Source organism: Botryllus schlosseri, unplaced genomic scaffold (assembly GCF_051294905.1).
Source record: "Botryllus schlosseri isolate E-star unplaced genomic scaffold, Bs_hap1 Bs184a, whole genome shotgun sequence".
NCBI lineage: Eukaryota > Metazoa > Chordata > Ascidiacea > Stolidobranchia > Styelidae > Botryllus > Botryllus schlosseri.
Window position 1 is genome coordinate 1 of NW_027648793.1, and position 17,751 is coordinate 17,751.

The following is a 17,751-nucleotide window of genomic DNA, read 5'->3' on the forward strand; positions in this document are numbered from 1 at the left end:
AGAAAAATTCATCAGGTTCTGGTGTTTTTCCTATTATTTTATTATGTTGTTGCGTCTCTATAGTCTAATATTCGTCACAAACCGTTTGATATAAGGACTAAAGTTTCAACTTTCGGGGTGTCACTTGCGTCACCCCCCCTTGGTAGGCAATTTGATGACTAAAAATATACCTGCTAACTAAAAACATTAAGCTCAACCCTATTTCGGCTATTCCATGCCTAAAATAAGATAACTGATGACCAGACAAGGGGGCCATAGTCCCACTCGCCGGGTCAATCCCAAAGGATAATTTAGTTTTGTAGTTTCTTGATGATAATTTGACCAATGCCTTTACAAGGATGCCCTAAGGCTAATTCGCGGACCCCGGTTTAAAAACTCCTCTTCTACTACATTAGCATCATTGTTGTGGTGTAGTTGTATATTCATATATGTTATATATTTGTCAAGCAGCAGGCTACATTTTTGAAACTGGTATCGTTGTCACAGAATTCCACTCTCTTCCACGACGCGGCTTTGACAGACGATTCGGAATCGGATGACTCTGAAAGCTCGATCGGATCTCTCGCTTCGACTCATTCGTCGGACGAGGAGGTTGACAGCAAACCCATGTACCTGAATGTGAACAACAGCAACAGCTGGCAGTACAGGAACGGGCACTTGCCTCTCAGGAGGCCACCCAACGGAGGCCTGGTCGTGCACAGCACACCAAAAGGTGATCATTTATTGGGTTGAAATGACTCGAGTCAGAATGAAGTCGCTATTTTTCGTAAACTTCAATTGAGTCATTTTCAATGTTTAAGACTACTCGAGCCGCATTGTGTATTGGGGTGACTTGTACTTGAGTCACTACGCATGACTCGACCAAGTCATAGGACATGATTCAAGTCTAGTTCATCGGTACAGATACTTGAAAGATAGACCCAAAAACTGTCTTTTATCTGTTTCAATAAACGTGTTAAGAATCGAAAAATGAGTATATTATGAATGCAAGCCCTTCGATATTACCCAATAGTTTCCAAAAAGTGAATTGAACCTGACTTGAAAACTACGGCTTAAACACGAACTCTAGTCTCGACACTAGGATTCGGACTCGACCCTTTGCTCACTGACTTTGACTCTGAGTTGACTCGGTGGTGAATTGAAAATGTCTCAACTCGAGTAAAACCTATAAAAGTGTAATTACCTTGCGAGTCGGAATCTTGTGACTTGGTTACAACCCTGCATCATAATAGTATGGTTAGTGTGAGAAAACAAAATGTTTACCTTTTTTGCGACCGTGAAGAGTATGATACCGGTTCTACATGACATTGAACATTATTTGCTACCATACCTTTTCATCGTCCTCTTTGACAATGCTGTGTCTGGCCCACGACTACACAGATACTGTATGTTTTGTATGCTGTGATACAAACGCTGGAGGTTTACAGCCTTGCATGGTGTAAAATAGTATCGGAACTATAGTACTCTAATCGTTGAGCCTGGCAATACTCTTTACTCAGTCAAAAGTTCTTTTAAAAATCGCCCAAACCTTTCCCACAGATCCAAACGACGACGAGCAATCCAGCTCGTTCACTAACGGCACGCCGAGCCGTAGCGATATTTTCGTGACATCTCTTCCCACCGTGTCTGAATCCAATTTGGAAGAGGAGGAGGAGAAGGAGGAGCACGTGGAAGAGCCTCACTACCTGGCCATTAACAGCACGAGGAAGGGCGACAAGAAAAGGAAGGAAGAGAATATCGAACTGCTGCCGGTGCAAGACTCGGATTCATAACCGCGGAAAGGTATGTATTCCTTGTGTTCTGTCCCATTTGTGAATTTGCTTCTGTGGGGTTTGAATAGGGCATTCATATTGAAATGAACCCACATATTATGGTTGACGATTACCCTTAACGAGTGTCAGCCGAACATTTTCGGGTTTACTTCAATATTTAATAGTATATGTATTATATATTTTTATCGTAGGCAATTCTGTTTTCATTTGCTCCACGGAGTACATCACATCTGTGAAAATCCGAATGTCGGGAGTTGAAATGTAGTGCGACTTCGATGCTAACGTCGAGCCGACAATAGTTGCCAATGGCCAAGTTTCAAATAACGGAAAGTTGCCTGCAATTTTGGACTCTTCGTACTGTCGATGTCCATTCATTGGTTATTCTCAATTTGACGTCTATCATGCCAAGCTGCAAGTGACATTATTCGCATCGTTACATTTCAGGCATTTTAAAAAACGGAAGAAAAGTAAAGCCTCCGACGCCGGTCAGGTCAGACAGTCTGCTCAGAAAACCGTCGCCAGTGAACAGCAACGGTGTCGACACGGAGGAAACTGGTAATTCGGATTGCAAAAACATTCGCATTAGAGTTGTTCGAAAATAACTGCTTTTCAAATTTCACATAAGACCACATGAAATTGTTATGTTGCCGAAAAAACGTTGGCGAACAAATTTGGCTTAATTCCAGTAGAAGCAAAGTTATTTGAGTGGAAAATGTTGGATTTAATGGATAAAAAAATTCATTTAGGACGTCACGAAATTGTTACGCTGCACAACAAATTTGGCTCAATTCCAATCGGTATAATCGAAGTTATTGGAGTAAAAAACTTTTTAATTAATGAAAACAATTATAAATCATTGTTTTCAAATTCCCTATGAAATTCTTGGGTTCCTCGAAACAACTGCAAAATACACGGCTCAACTCTAATCCGTAGAAGTGAAATTATTAGACTAGAAATTTATTTTTTATTTTTGGTGATAAAGCTATCTATGACTATGCCAGAAATTGCTGCTCGGTATTTGAGAATGAGAAGAAAATCTTATTTCTATGTCTTGATATTTATTATCTCGTGGAATCAAGAGACATTGTCTTATATTTGAAATGAATTTGACGCCGATTCACTCGGAAGAAGTAAATTCTAAGAAATGCAATATGGTGATTAGCAATTTACAAGAGAAACAGCGCCGACAAACAAATGGATTGAATGGAGTGTCAGGCTTCTAGTTGAGTATCACTCAATATGACATCATAACAATACGGAAGATGCGAAAGGTTCAAATACGTCCCTTTCAAGCGGATACAAAGAATATAATGCCATTTCTACATCACATTTAAGAAAATTTGGTATCTTCCGATTATGCTTATTGCATTGAACTTTGCTTCAATGCTGTGCGTTGATAACGATTTCACAGACATGCCGTTTCCACTAACGTGCATAGCTTTGTACTACATGTTTCTTATGCTGCGATAATACCAATCAAGGTTTCAAGGCTTCCATAGTGGAAAACAGTATCGAAACTATAACTTTTGTTGATAACTTGAATCATTGTGCACAGCCCTATTGGTTATATTGATGTCACCCAAGAAACCTGTGTTTCCGCATTGCTTACTAACGATTCCAATCTATACAGCATTAACGCAAAAGTCCGACCTGATCGATAAGATGGAGAAGGTGGCAGTGCTGCAAAGCACGTCCATTCCTAGTGCGTACGATCAGTTACTCTGAATGGTAAGTTGGTATGAGTGGGATTGCCAAGCCACCGAAACGCCAAGGATTACACGCCGAGATGCAACGGATTGACGCGTTGAACTTGATCGAATGAATTGATATCAGTTGTAGAGCCTGGCCGATTATCGGACCGATATCATACTTTGAAAGAAATCTCGGTATCGGTTATTTGAGGTAAAGAATATCGGCGGGCTCTAATCGTGTGTTGAAACAATGAGATGTTTTTTTATCGCTCGGTACAGATATTTTTATTCCCTTTTCTACCGTTTTTCATATTTTTATTCATGTCATCATATCGCGGCCAGCTCTACCCGCTAACTAGACATTCTTTGACGTGTGTCGACGATGATTTTTCTTGATCGCTACGGTTTTCCTGTGCGGTATCGATTGTAGCGACTTTGCACATACTACACTGTGACCGTGCTGTTTGGACAATCGAATGCTCAGATTTCGCAGATCATTGACCCAGCAAACACCCGATCTCCCACGGACTTACGGGTACGTCCACAATTGTGCCCAATCGTCCCACGTCCCACGTTTAGTGACTGAGGACTTGCTCAGTAAGTCACAAATTGACGTCCAATCATGGAAAACTGAATGGGATAGAACGGTAACTGCGTGGCCTGTCAATCATTTCCGGTCGGGTAACAGTGACCTCACGAGTTAAGCAAATTTGCGCCAGTCACAAAACCTTAGCATTGAGAAAGTGTCTGTTTTCTGTTAGTGATCTTTTGGGGCATTTGACCTTATAGTAGGTGTTTTGCAGATATGTATTAGTGATTAATTACAACTATCGAATATTGGGAATGCCTGCAAACAGTTGTGCCTTCCCTGGTTGTAATACTAGTCGGTAAAATAGTAATTCAGTACTGTCATGGGATCTGTCTTATTATTATCATTAATATTTTAATGAATACTCATTTATACAGTATATCTATTGAAATTATGGCCTCGAAAGTCAGTGATGTTGTTGAGGAATGGTACGATATTCCTCCGGAAATTGTCCATGAACTGCTCTTCAACGACTTTGACGAAAGCAAGGACACCATGTATGTTCCAAATATCATACAGCAACCTGTTGATCTTGCACCGCTGCTGCGCTCATTGGATTTCAAGGACCCGCCAGTACTCTCTGAAAAAGGTATTGAACTAGCTACGGGTTGGGTTATCAGTATGAACTCCAACGGAAATCCTGATGATCTTGTGATGAGTTACAGTAAGGTTTCCGGTGATCCAATATCATTCACAAAATCAAAGGACAGGCTTCTCTCTGCCAAATTTTTACTTGAGCTCATGGAAAGAATTATTGATAATGGAATAAAGGCACCGCAGCCTGAGTCATTAGTGTCTGCCAGTATTTCTGAAAGGGAGAGTGATATTTTGGAATACATGGCTGGTTTTACTTTGAGAAAGGCGATTCGAAAATTCAATGACCAGTTGGATCAATCTTTGCTTGAATATATTACAAATAACACTGGTAAGCCCTTTGGCAAGTTGATCCCCCTAATGGAGCGGAAGGCTGGGGCACTTATTTATCCAAGCTCAGAGCTGCTCTTTCTTCTTAGGAGAGTCTACAGGGAGTTTACAAGGGAATGCAGCAAATCCCCAAAGTTAATGAACTTTTCAATTTTGCAGGACAGAGTTATCGAAAGTTCGTACGTCTTCAACTTCAGAAGCAGCATCAACAGAGCGACATGTTCTGATGTCCATCCAAACTAGTTATAGATTATATCATTGGCTTATTTCTCAGAGTGTTGGGTCACTCCTTCACGAAAAAGCTAGTTAGTAAACTTAGAAAAGGAAGAGAATCGAATAAAGGAAACCAAGGGTACTCGTGGTGATTTGAAGGGAAAACCAATCTTGAGTAAAGAATGATGAATTGTTTTGTTTGCAATTTCATAGTTATTAGCATGTAACTCGCCTTTTAATTACTTCCCAACTAGTTTCTATGAATATGACCTAAGATTAGCACCAGTGGCATTTATGCTTTCTAATACGCTATGCATTATTTTTCAGGTTACACATTCTGCCTGCACCGCTGACTCTCTCTCTCGTGCTAACATTTTACATCGCAGGTCATTAAGAAACGTTATTACAAGTATGACGGTTCAATGACGATGCGTATATCAGCTAACCCTCTACCATATGAAATGGAGGGCACAATATTACTATATTCCGGCTATGTAGTCATAAGGCATTGTTAACTGCTATCTCACTTCATGCAATCCTTTCAAGAAATGAACACATTTCAACAGTTATTTGTGGTATTGTGTATTGACCATCATCGACCATTTGCTAGATGTTAGCCAGTTATGCAAAACTATCCGGGGCACAACTGGAAGTGACTGCTTGGTGCATGAAGACACCGTGGAGACCAAAGTGTAAACCCGGTTAAAATGAAAGATCTCCGGGTCGCCATGACCCTTTCATATCTAGCAAATGGGTTTCATGTCAGTGACAGTTTGAAGATATTCATCCGATTTCATCATCCATTGTTGCATGGTCCGTGGTGTCGCGGCTTGTCCATATTGACCGTTTCCAACTGCATCTGAAAAATAAATATCTACGGCAGCATATGGTGTGGTTGTAAATCAGTGGACTGGACAAGGGTTAGGATCGGAGCAAGCCATAAGACAACGTTGAACTGGGTGGAACATAGGGCGTGGGGAATGGGGATTACAGTTTCACTAATATATGGGGATTACAGTTTTACTAATATATGTTGAGAAAAATGAAAGTACCTTAGATTGACAGCCCCCTGCACCTTCATCCAAGATGAGATCATCTATCATGGCTACTGTGACAATCCTTGGTCTAAAAATGATCACATTTATGCATATGCAATGCTCTGCGTGGAAAAGGGAGTAAATATTATGTATGCATGCGTGGAAAAGAGAGTAAATATTGTGTATGCATATCTCGCTCTGTGCTAGTATTAATGAGTCTACAACTATCTCACCCTGTGTTGGAATGATTATGAACTACGCTTTCTTCTTCTTGGCGATGGGTTCTTCATAGATGGTAGTCCAAACGTTACTGGTGCCATGCGTGGAAGAGGAACCGGCATTGGACCCTTTGATCTTTTTTATGGACTTTCGCTGAGTCTGGTGTTGCAGCCCATAGTATGCCTGCGAAGCATCAGGGTGCCGAGATCGATATGCTTGCATTCTCTGTTAGTTAGAGGATGCATTAGAAATCAAATTATGCCATATAATGTAAAATTGACACAGACCAGATTTCCAAAACAAGCCTCCAGAATGTCCTGAGTAAAGGACTTGAGCATAAACGGGGCATTACTTCGAGAAATATTTCAGCTAATTTGACCAGATTCAATGTAGTGAAAATGAGTCCTTCAAGAGTTGGACGAGCTATTATCCTTTTTCTCTCTCCTCTGTGATGCTTGGATACATCCTCCTTGAAACATTCAACAAAATTAAATTAAATTGCTAAATTCATCAAGACGTAGGCTACTTACTTCCCAATCCAACAGCGATGTCACAAACTCATTCTGAAGCCATGTCAGCCGTTTGTCGTTTTTTTTTACCGGACATTTGTAGCCACAATTGATTATCTCAAACCACCTGAATACAGTCAATAATAACGAAAAATGAAAAAATGAAAATAGAGAAATTTACTTGGAAAAAAGAAGAATAAACTTTGAAGTTCCTTCAGCTCCAGCAATCTTCGAGAGACAATTTCCGACTTTCCAATTCAAAACTCCTCTGGCGAGATCTACTTTCATCTGAGGGACAATAGGGCCATAAACTATATTATAAAATATTTTATAGGGCGTCAGCTGAAGGTAAACCAACCTTGGTGTAAGGCGTCAGGTGAATATGAGACTCTGTGAGTCCCGATTCACTCAAAAGTGAAGCAGCGTCTTTATAGAAGAGGTCCTCAACGTATGTCCATAGGATATGCTGTCCACTCCAACACAGAAATTTTGACCCACCTGGCCGCGAATTGTAGAGAGAGTTTCGTACAGTCTATCGAGAATACAAAGCTACATATTCATGAGTTATGAATGAATGTCAAACAACCCAGCTTACCTTGAGTAAGTGGGAAGGATCAGACAAAAAGTAAATGTTCCTGTCAGCAGAAGCTGGATTCGGTGTCATGAACAATTTCCCCATTGGAATTTCCTTACTACCACTCATGATTTTGAACATTTTACGATTGGTTGGATGGCCATCAGCAACAACAGCATGAACCTCAAAGCCGTTTGATTCGCACTCCATGATCACACGCCATGTCAAATTTGCCAGTTTCCAAGCTTTAATTGATTTAGTTGAGTACCAGGCAAAAGGTTGAGAAATCTTCCGATCGATTGTGCGAATATAAAATACTGTTCGAATAAATAGTCAGGATAAGCCAAAAAAATAATATTTGAGTTAGCAACACTTACCGAGAATAGAACTTGCCAGCTCTGCATCGTTGCCACATCCAGCATCAACCAGCCCAACCAATTTTCCATTTTTCAGAACAAGATTCTCTTTAACTGCACCATTTCATATGAACAAGTAGCAGTGCATTGTATTCACATGTGTTAACTTACTCTTCATTTCATCCAAGGTAACATATCCCATCAGTCTGACTCCAGTTTTTTTCAACTCGTTGCAGTTCTTTCACGGCAAGGGGGCATATGCCAGGCTGTGGGGTGATGGCGTTCCTATCAAATTAACCAAAATCAATACTCCTCTAGTTATTGAAAAATGAGTCATTCTTACCTGTAAAGTCTGATACTCCGTCGTGAAGGAAGAGTCAAGACTTCACTCGCAGTGACATGTTCATATGCCGCAGGAGACCGAGAGTAAAACTCAATTGCCCAACGGATTATGTCTGGGTGAAAACGTCTTCCCTGTGGGGTGCGTACAGAATTTTTTTTTTGTTCTTCAAAAAATAGTTTTTGCCAGTCGTTCAACTTGGAATGTTCGCAAACACCCTGCAAAAGATATGACACACATTATTAGCGAGACTACTAGGTTAACCAATTGTTGCAATCTAATCAGATATAATATCCTCATCAAAACTTTTTGTTCTAGCCTTCATCAACATCCAAATTCAAATGACGGTACTAGGAACACACCATAACTGCAGTATAAATTTCCTCATCTATGCTAATCATCTTATCCTCTTCTGCAACCCCTCCATGAACAACTTCATCTTCATTCAACCAACTGTCTCGTGCTCTGTCATATTCCAAACACTTCACACAATTGGAGAATGGACTATCACCTGAAACTGCTCTCAAGATAATAATTGAAATATAAAACACAATTTAAATTGGATGCTATTTTACCCATGGCATTGCAACTGGGGGCCCTGAAAATGTCTTGTACTGACATACTCCCTTCCTCCCAGCTCAGTATAGCATGACGGTTGACACTGCTGTCACTACTTGAATGAATACCATCACATAGTTTCAGGCTTTGCAAATTCTCTGAACCCACAATGAATTAAAATGAGAAATTCTTATCGCCTACACAGATCCAAATTTACCCAAAGTAGTCTTCAACCTTTGGTAACGATGGTCAACATCGAGACAAGTTGCAATAGATGCTGGCCATCCAAAAAAAGATATTGATTTCATACTAGCGTCATCGGCAAACACTATTCTGTAAGACAAAAGTGATCAGAGTTGTCATAAGCTCGTCACATTTTCAAAATAAATATACAAATTGGTATAGAATCTAATGCGCTTCAACTATGTAGGCTACTCGTACAGCATTGCAAAAAGTGCGGGCTGTTTGCAATTTGTAAATTTGTAATTCAGAGTAGCTCAAGAATTTTGGTAATTTCCTTATTTGTAGATTTATGCAGGTCTTAGTCTGGTAAATTCAAACTGACCTAATTTTAGGTTGAATATGACCAGCTTCCTCCAAATCAAGATGAAGCTCTCCTTTCTTCTCATATGATACCCAGCCACCTATTGAAGAGTAATTGAATCACAAATTAGCATTCAACTTTATTCTAAATTTGACCTACCTTGAATATGAGATGCGTCCTTTTTTAACTGTGCAACATTTTGATAATATAGTTTTTTATCAACAGTGTTTCTGGGCGCTGGCTCTTTCCTTGGCGGGGAAGAGAATGATGCAGACTTTTTAGGCAAATTGAGGCAAGGTGTCGCTCCCAATTTCAGCCGACGTTTCCCAGAAGCACCTGCCGCTATAATATCTTCTGGCCGGAAATGTCGATCACATATTTGGGCTCTTGAAAACACAATAAATCGTCCATAAAAGAATCATAGCATGATGCCAGTAACAACGTAGCCTATCAGTCACAGGATTGCAGCTACCAGCTTTGATATCATGCCGGCAATATAGCCGTACACCTCCCATACCACCAATAGATATATGTAGATCATTTTCTGTTACAACAATGTAAATACCGTAACTCACGATTCTCTATCGAGCTGACTGATTATATTATCTCTTCTATCAGTAGAATCGCGCATGGACAATATAAAACGACGTAGTTGCGATCGGTGCTGCCTTTCCTGTTCGTTCTTCGCGAGATCCACCCTGTAAATGACAAAGAGTGCTGAATTACTATTCTTCCGACTAGTATTACAACCAGGGACGGCACAACGGTTTGTAGGCATTTCCGATATTCAATTGTTGTAATTAATCACCAATACAGATCTGCAAAACACATAGATATATGGTCAAATGGAGTGCAGCAACGGTGCAAGATCAACAGGTTGCTGTATAATATTTGGAACAGATATGGTGTCCTTGCTTCGATCAAAGTCGTTGAAGAGAAGTTCATTGACAATTTCCGGAGGAATATCGTACCATTCCTCAACAACATCACTGACTTTCGAGGCCATAATTTCAATAGATATACTGTATAAATGAGTATTCATTAAAATATTAATGATAATAATAAGACAGATCCCATGACAGTACTGAATTACTATTTTACCGACTAGTATTACAACCAGGAAAGGCACAACTGTTTGCAGGCATTTCCAATATTCGATAGTTGTAATTAATCACTAATACATATCTGCAAAACACCTACTACAAGGTCAAATGCCCCGAAAGATCACTAACAGAAAACAGACACTTTCTCAATGCTAAGGTTTTGTGACTGGCGCAAATTTGCTCAACTCGTGAGGTCACTGTTACCCGACCGGAAATGATTGACAGGCCACGCAGTTACCGTTCTATCCATTCAGTTTTCCATGGTCCAATTATGTAACTCCAGGTGACCCCCAGAGGAAGTAACTTTTGGAGTGCTCCTATGCCAGTCACCAATGATCATTCCAGTGGATGTCATAATAGTGTGATGCCTGGATGCCACCTACACAGGAGTCGATTTGGATGTCCCTACTGGGAAATCGTTTCTATGAAATCACATCTGCATTATTCTACAGTCAATGTTGAATAAGTTGTCTGAATACACTCATGATACATGTGAAATCTAGTGGAGTGAAGCCGTGAATGTTGATATGGTAATGACTATCTCATCTCGTGGAACTTCACAAGCCCGGCTATCAATCAATGCGGTCGCACAGCGATATAATGTGCGATACAGAGACACAGCAGCTTATTTTATTGTGACATTACTGGGTCGAAAATGCCCACACCAGGGGCAAATACTCGTAATGCATGTGAAATCTTCCAACATCATAACTTGATAATCGTCATGATGGGATTGTGATGACTATTCCGATCACTAAACAACGCAGTACGCAGTACGCAATCCTACCGGCTATTCCGTTTAAAATGGAGTCGAACACGCCTGTTGCTTCAATTCATTCAACCATAAAACCAGACGCTTGCCTTCTTCTATTTGGCGAGAATCGCGCATGCGCGTGTAATTCAATTTGATTAGGGTAGTAATGGCGGAGGGACGAATTTATCACAGTAATCAGTTTAGTTCATAATTGGAAACGTTAAACAGGGTGGATTGTGAGATGTCTCTATCATGAGTACCGGAAGGGCAGGAAGCTTGGTATTTGAGTGCTATATTTATTAAACAGCAACAGTCTCGATCATCATGAACTGCTGATGCGATGTAATGAATTTGACTATATGATTATAGTGAAACGGCTGTAATATCACCTACAGACGAAATTGATCGACCCGCTGCTAATCGGTACCTCATGCAAGCCGATAATTCTTGTAGTACATTTGATACTATATGATAATGTATTTATCATAGATGTCTGATTTATTGTGCTCTGTTGCATAATGTCTCAAAGGAATAACTTGACATTGACATTGACATCTTGTGAAAAGTTTTACAAGGATTTCATAGGACTGCAGGAACCAATCAGCAAACCAAATGCAGCATAAAGTAATGTACCGGTATATTATAACATATTGGTATATACTGAATTTTGAAATGTTATGTAGGCTAATAGAAATGTAGAATGTTCCTTTATTGAATGTGAGATTGCTGAATTTGTGGCTGCATGAAGATTGTAGCATCACATTAACATATTCATTTTCGTATTTTTGTCTCCACAACAGTACCGGTATATAACCATCGATAATAGCGTTAATAAAATAATTGAGGCTTTCAGTGAACATGTAATAATTTATGATGGCATTAATGGTTTATATTTAGGGTATTTTAGGAACAACATTATAATAAGTTTGTTAGCCCATCTTTAACCTCGCTCTAATCGAAGGATAATCCAACACTAATCCAATTATAAACTCTACAAACTTAACATGTTCATGGCCTGGGGCAGACGGGTTGTTGACAATGTTACCGCAATGTTGGCACGGCCTCCGTGCATACTTTTGATGCTTGATTATAACTTTCAATATTAGTATATATACACGGAAACATTGCCTACATTGCAGCAGTATTAACAAAGTAGGCTATGGATGGGCCTTGAGAAAGGCTGATTGCTCATGGTCAACTTCCCGACGATAAGAAAACACAACCTTATTATCAATGGATTCATACTATATATGGATGGGACGTATCTGTGTTTGTGTATACGAAGTTATTTTATTTCTACCAGGAGACTAGATATTGAACAGGCAATGTTATGTAGTTCTAAACTTCAGAGGAAGGTGCCGCAGTGGTGCTTTGTTCATGGATCAAGATGTTTAATTATGTAAGTTGAAGTTACGAACTATATATGATAATTTATGATTGTTCATAAATTAGCAATTTATTACCCTGAAAAAAGTGCCATCGATGATGCGGAAATATACTATTGACGTTGGTTTGCAATCAGGCTGCTCAAACGTGCTGGGTGAAATTAGCAATTTATTACCCTGAAAAAAGTGCCATCGATGATGCGGAAATATACTATTGACGTTGGTTTGCAATCAGGCTGCTCAAACGTGCTGGGTGAAACCATAATTTTATTATCAACTGCATTCTTATAGAGGCAAAGAGCGTGTAATTTCAGTAGGCTGTCTTGAAAATAGTCATATACTTGGCTCGAATCATAAGAATTGATACCCGTTCGAGATTTGAGTAACCAAACCAATGTGCTCAACCCTACTGATTAGTCATTATAGTGAGTATATAATGTGGGAATAGTCCAGCTTCATAGTCTTTTTTTTTACAGGATATTCTAGATTCCTGGCTTGGCTTCTTGTCAAATGGCTTCACTACAAACATAATAATTATTTTGATTATTTAGATCGGCAATGTCTTCAATTGATAGTGCTCAACAACGTCAAGAGCATTGTACGAAGAATGTCTTGTTGACTGGAACCGAAAACGTTCGGAAGAACTACTGCCACATGAAACAAGCGTTGCTGCAAAATCGCTGCTGCGTCATCCTCAGGAAAAAGTCAAAACACTATTGAAGGTATAAAACGTTGAATACACTTCATGGAAACCAGAGGCTGTGGAAGTAATCATCTTTTGAACTGAAGTAGATGTAATGTTATGGATTTATACACACCTAGACGTAACAACTTTAAAGTTGCGTCAAATCTACTCGAAATGGAAGTAGATAATGCAGTTCTGAAAAGTGCACAAATAATAAGTTTTAAAAAGTAGATTTGGTTGAGGCGTTGCGTAGGCCTTCTTAGCCTTTGATAATAGTTGGTGGTAAAAGTAATTGTTTGCACTGGAGTAGAAATAGTAGCAACGCCTTGAATTTCTACTGCTGTACAATTAGTCATTTACCAGGCTTGTAAAAATCACATCAAAATGCAATAAAAAGTTCTGAAAGAAGATTTTGCGCTCTATTCTATCCCAGGGGTTCTTAACCAGGGCCCGTAGACCCTTTCGTGGTACGAAGCATCACATCAGAGGGTACGATATGCATTGTAGAATTAGACCTATATGCTGTGGTCCTCGTGCTATGCGCAATTTTATGTGAATTGACTATCTGATTTTAATATAGGTACCATCAGAAATTGTGTTGAAAATAAATTGGGGGCTACGAGAAATCTTATAGGTAGCATGTAGGGTGCGATCGCTAAGGCTAAGAAACAATGCTATTACTAAGGCTCAATAATGATAATATTCAAGTTCTTATTGATATATTCCAATAATAATCGAAGGCAACATCCAATTCTGAATTAATTTGACTTCGGCAATGACAGTAGCAACAGCCTACTTGTCACGACTATATCAAAACCCGGATTAGGCTACACCGCTAAAATGTTCTGATATCAGATCAATCTTCCGTAGATTTTAAAATACTCTACATAAAGCTGTGACATGTTAAAGGTCCACTAGCTGCAATATTATAACCCAGAGTTTGACGATGTCATGATGCATCTTATTGCATTATCTCTATAACTCATTATTTTAACAAATTATGCCCAGCACAAAAATAATTTTATTGAAATATTCAAATATGTGATTTTTTCGTGTCGGATGTGAATAATACAATAGTAAATTACATTTTCGAGATGTTTGTGGAATGCCTGTCTGCAAGCTCCCATCAAATAAGGCCTACTTGAAAATTATACATTGAATATCCCTATTTTGCTGCGTCGTCAAAAATCCGGAAATGTCACAGTATTCATCGTTAGTATCGTGCTAAATAGTATGAATAGCGATTTACAAGACATCAGACTACTTCCAACTGTCGACATGGTCAAAATATGGATACTTGTGGAATGTCGTACCGGTAGTTGTATGCTTTTACACAGAGATAGGGAAAGTAATCATTTTCAGCACTCAAGTAGAAATATTTGTAGCGTCAGTAGTCTAGTAGAAGTAAGAGTAACGCAATGTATTTCTACTCGGGTACAAGCACTCAAGCAGCGATATACACGGCTTATCAAAACTATTTTAGGTGAAAGTAGAAGTTGTGGAAAGTTCTGAAGTATGTACTTGAGGTGTTTCCACAATTTAATTTGATTGACGGGTTGCATACTCCGTATCACAATGTCAGAAGCTCTCCGCACGCAAGTAGACATGGTAGTATCGTCATAAATTATCACTCAAGCACAAGAGAAGTAGCGGTTCACAAGACATATCACAATTAATGCATGAGGAAATAGAAATTGAAGCTCTGACGCAAATTTCATGTGCTATGTCAGCAGAGTGGCTCTACAAATCATTTGCTGACATTGTTGTATATGTTTCAGGCAAAACAAAGACCAAGAAGAAAACTGTTGTTGCAACCAAGTTTATTGCGAATACGCGATCGCGCTCTTAACATGATATATGCAAATGATGCATCGTTTTATAATATGCAATGTAAATCATTACTTATGATTGCTCCATGCTTATCCCTGTTTTAGTTGTATTAGCAGTTGTACTTTTTCAAATTCATGTGACACGTTTCTTTTTAATTTCTCGTATGCACGTCAATTGAATGTTTGTAATGGTAATTTAAAATTGACTTAGAAATTGCTGTTATATTCAAAATCCCACTGACACATTTATTCATAGTGATTTCCTGATCGATTTTTAACGTAAGCCTGAACTTTGTAAACGAGTAATAGTTCATTAATTAATGTTGTACATTGTACTTGTATTTTGCAATTGTCGTTTTCCAGTAACCCAATAGAAACAGTTTGTTAGCTTATATGATGTTGAATTCCATATAATTGCACCAGGTATGGAGGATGTGGAGGCAGTCATCATGGAGATGATAATGCGGTCTCCACAGGGAGTCCTGATATGGTAATCTTGAGGAATAGAACAGGTGGCAAATGACATATCCATAGGGAGTCACGTCACGTCCACAGTAGGTCTGACGCATCCACTGGGAGCCACGTCACGTTCACAGTAGATCCGTATGGAGTCACTTCACGCCCACAGTAGGTCATTTTAGACCAACTCAGGAAGTGTTTAGGACGCTCCTAGTTGTCGACAAATCCACTCCAGGTAAGTAACGCTGGGCACCCTGCGGCTATTCCGCAGGAAGTCAACTGGAAATCGAGTGTTTGCTGGGTGACTTACACGTTGTATTGACCAAATTATTATGGGCCTTACTCTGACATATAGGTTTTATGGGTCGCTTTTCAACTCAATTCATCAACATCATGTTTACTTTTGTATGAGCATTTTTCCAACTGATAGCTCGCAATTGATTGTTTTAATGCAAAACGAATTGGCGCTAAATCAATTCACACACTGATTCCGACACTTTTAGCCATCATGGAAAACGCATTTTACTCATCTCAACTCATCTTTTTATTCGAAACATTTCCTTTTGTGAGTCGCTTTTCGTGAACATGCGTAGCCGACTTATCGATTCATTCCGTTTTTGTCTTTTTGTGTACGAAATCTCATGTTTTGGACAGTGGAGTTGTGGGGCGGGGCTCGCTATCGCGGTTACATTCCCGCCTTTACGCTTTACGGTAAGCTGTTGCTTGTTATACGATCATGTCTTCTTTTATAATAAAACTACTGACGATTCTACGTGCTCATGTGATGGGAGATGAAGAGTATTGGTTCCAAATTGGCGAATGTGTAAGACAGGGGGCGATTTGGAAAGTGAAAGCATATGCCCACTGGGCGAAGGGGTATTCCGGTAGTTAATTTTGGAAGACACTTGGAGGCACAGCAGGGTTGTAACCAAGTCTCAGAGTCACTATAGTCAACCTCACTTTTATAGCTTTGACTCGAGTCAAGTCGCATCATTTTCAATTCACCACCGAGTCAAGTCTGAGTCCAAGTTGGTGAGCAGATGGTTGCGTCCGAGTCATGGTCTTATGACTCGAATCTGAGTCCAAATCATTGTGTTGACTGCTAAGTTTCCGGTTAAAGTCTTGTTAAACTCACTTTTTATAACTTGCAATAACGGAGTTAAATCCGAAAAAAGGTATTTCGTGCTCAACTCCCGAAAGACCCGCCGGACCGTTACTTGGGTACTGATTTCCTATATTAGTCCAATTTTCACAGACCTTGAACCAAAATTTAAATAAAGAGGACAAGTTCTCAATTATGTCAATTATATGATGGTTGGACGACGTGGACGCGCGTACCGAGGTAAAGAAGTTATCGAAGTTTACGGGGCAGTGGAACTGATACATAAACTTTGCAATTTCTAGTTTCCGCATATCTTTTATGTTTCGGACACCGAATTTTTCAAGCAGTGATTTGCTGGACACGCATCCTGGTCCATTTGGGCCCTGGGTATGATACGGAGGACCTGATGTTGTAGTTTCTGTAGCGCAGTGGTTCCCGACCTGTGGTACGCGTACCACTAGTGGTACGCGAAGGTCTTCCAGGTGGTACAGCGAGCAGATTCTGTTTTTTTTTCGATCAAAGGGAGTTATTAGCTCAGGAGAGGTTGATTTTGAGTTTTTTGAAGCCGTCGTCTCCCGCTATTCCCCATAGCTGCTAATTTTCCCTTATACGTGGGAATGCGAGCAAGGATTTTCGTCCCTGATGATTATCAAGTCGAAGAAACGAAACCGACTTGTTGCGCCCATACATGACTTTCGATGCACTGTAAGCAAACGTAGACTATGCCACGCATCGACAAGCTAGTGGAAAATAAACAAATGCAGCCATCGCATTAAATAAACTGACTTTTGTTGTGTGTTGTTATTTCATTACGCTGTGACTGGTTGTGAAAAAACAATTCCATACATCCCATCAACCCTGGCTGATAATGCTTAGTTCAGGGGTGTCAAACTCAAATTTCATCGCGGGCCGGATCGAAGTCATGAAATCGCTCGCGGACCGGACCAGTCAACGGAATCGTAAATGTTGCCTCGTGCCATTGCTTTGCGCTGGAATGCTTTATGATCAAGCATATATATAGATAATACACGGATCGTAGGGGTTTCAATCTAGCGAGTCGCAACACCATTATTTGCGCGCAATGCGAAAATATGATGTTTGTCCGGTT

The 17,751-nt window shown here is 39.7% G+C and overlaps 3 protein-coding genes and 2 long non-coding RNA genes across 8 annotated transcripts; 3 read left to right on the forward strand and 2 right to left on the reverse strand.

Annotated features, from left to right (window-relative positions):
- Window positions 1-447: 447 nt before the first annotated feature.
- On the forward strand, window positions 448-3,918 carry LOC145432806 (uncharacterized; the record flags this gene model as incomplete). Its single annotated transcript, XM_080309615.1, has 4 exons — window positions 448-712; window positions 1,540-1,782; window positions 2,217-2,327; window positions 3,403-3,918. Coding segments are annotated over 2 exons (498 nt in total), but the record flags the coding sequence as incomplete, so codon positions are not given.
- Window positions 3,919-4,201: 283 nt separating this feature from the next.
- On the forward strand, window positions 4,202-6,074 carry LOC145432804 (uncharacterized). Its single transcript, XR_013912975.1, has 2 exons — window positions 4,202-4,641; window positions 5,517-6,074. It is a non-coding gene; the product is annotated as an uncharacterized LOC145432804 (long non-coding RNA).
- On the reverse strand, window positions 5,756-10,499 carry LOC145432803 (uncharacterized). 4 transcript variants are annotated; one of them, XR_013912974.1, is made up of 6 exons: window positions 9,902-10,439; window positions 9,486-9,712; window positions 9,348-9,426; window positions 9,045-9,115; window positions 6,460-6,592; window positions 5,756-6,314 (listed from the first exon to the last, which is right to left on the reverse strand). XR_013912974.1 is itself a non-coding variant. In XM_080309614.1 (6 exons), the coding sequence occupies exons 1-5, from the start codon at window positions 10,102-10,104 to the stop codon at window positions 6,482-6,484; spliced, it is 624 nt and encodes a 207-aa protein (XP_080165740.1). In that variant the 5' UTR covers window positions 10,105-10,458; the 3' UTR covers window positions 5,756-6,314; window positions 6,460-6,481. The 4 variants fall into 4 exon arrangements, 3 of the variants coding, with proteins under 3 accessions (XP_080165740.1, XP_080165738.1, XP_080165737.1); XM_080309614.1 differs by having other exon boundaries at window positions 6,460-6,573; window positions 9,093-9,115; window positions 9,902-10,458; XM_080309611.1 differs by lacking the exons at window positions 5,756-6,314; window positions 6,460-6,592 and adding exons at window positions 8,575-8,741; window positions 8,800-8,940 and having other exon boundaries at window positions 9,000-9,115; window positions 9,902-10,499.
- LOC145432802 (uncharacterized) lies at window positions 6,518-8,369 on the reverse strand. The gene is made up of 9 exons (XM_080309610.1): window positions 8,228-8,369; window positions 8,056-8,169; window positions 7,906-7,998; window positions 7,550-7,845; window positions 7,313-7,486; window positions 7,136-7,242; window positions 6,976-7,081; window positions 6,733-6,914; window positions 6,518-6,670 (listed from the first exon to the last, which is right to left on the reverse strand). Coding segments are annotated over exons 2-9 (990 nt in total). The 5' UTR covers window positions 8,087-8,169; window positions 8,228-8,369; the 3' UTR covers window positions 6,518-6,669.
- A 2,629-nt stretch (window positions 10,500-13,128) lies between the features above and the next one.
- Window positions 13,129-15,472, forward strand: LOC145432805 (uncharacterized). The gene is made up of 2 exons (XR_013912976.1): window positions 13,129-13,290; window positions 15,032-15,472. It is a non-coding gene; the product is annotated as an uncharacterized LOC145432805 (long non-coding RNA).
- Window positions 15,473-17,751: the final 2,279 nt, after the last annotated feature.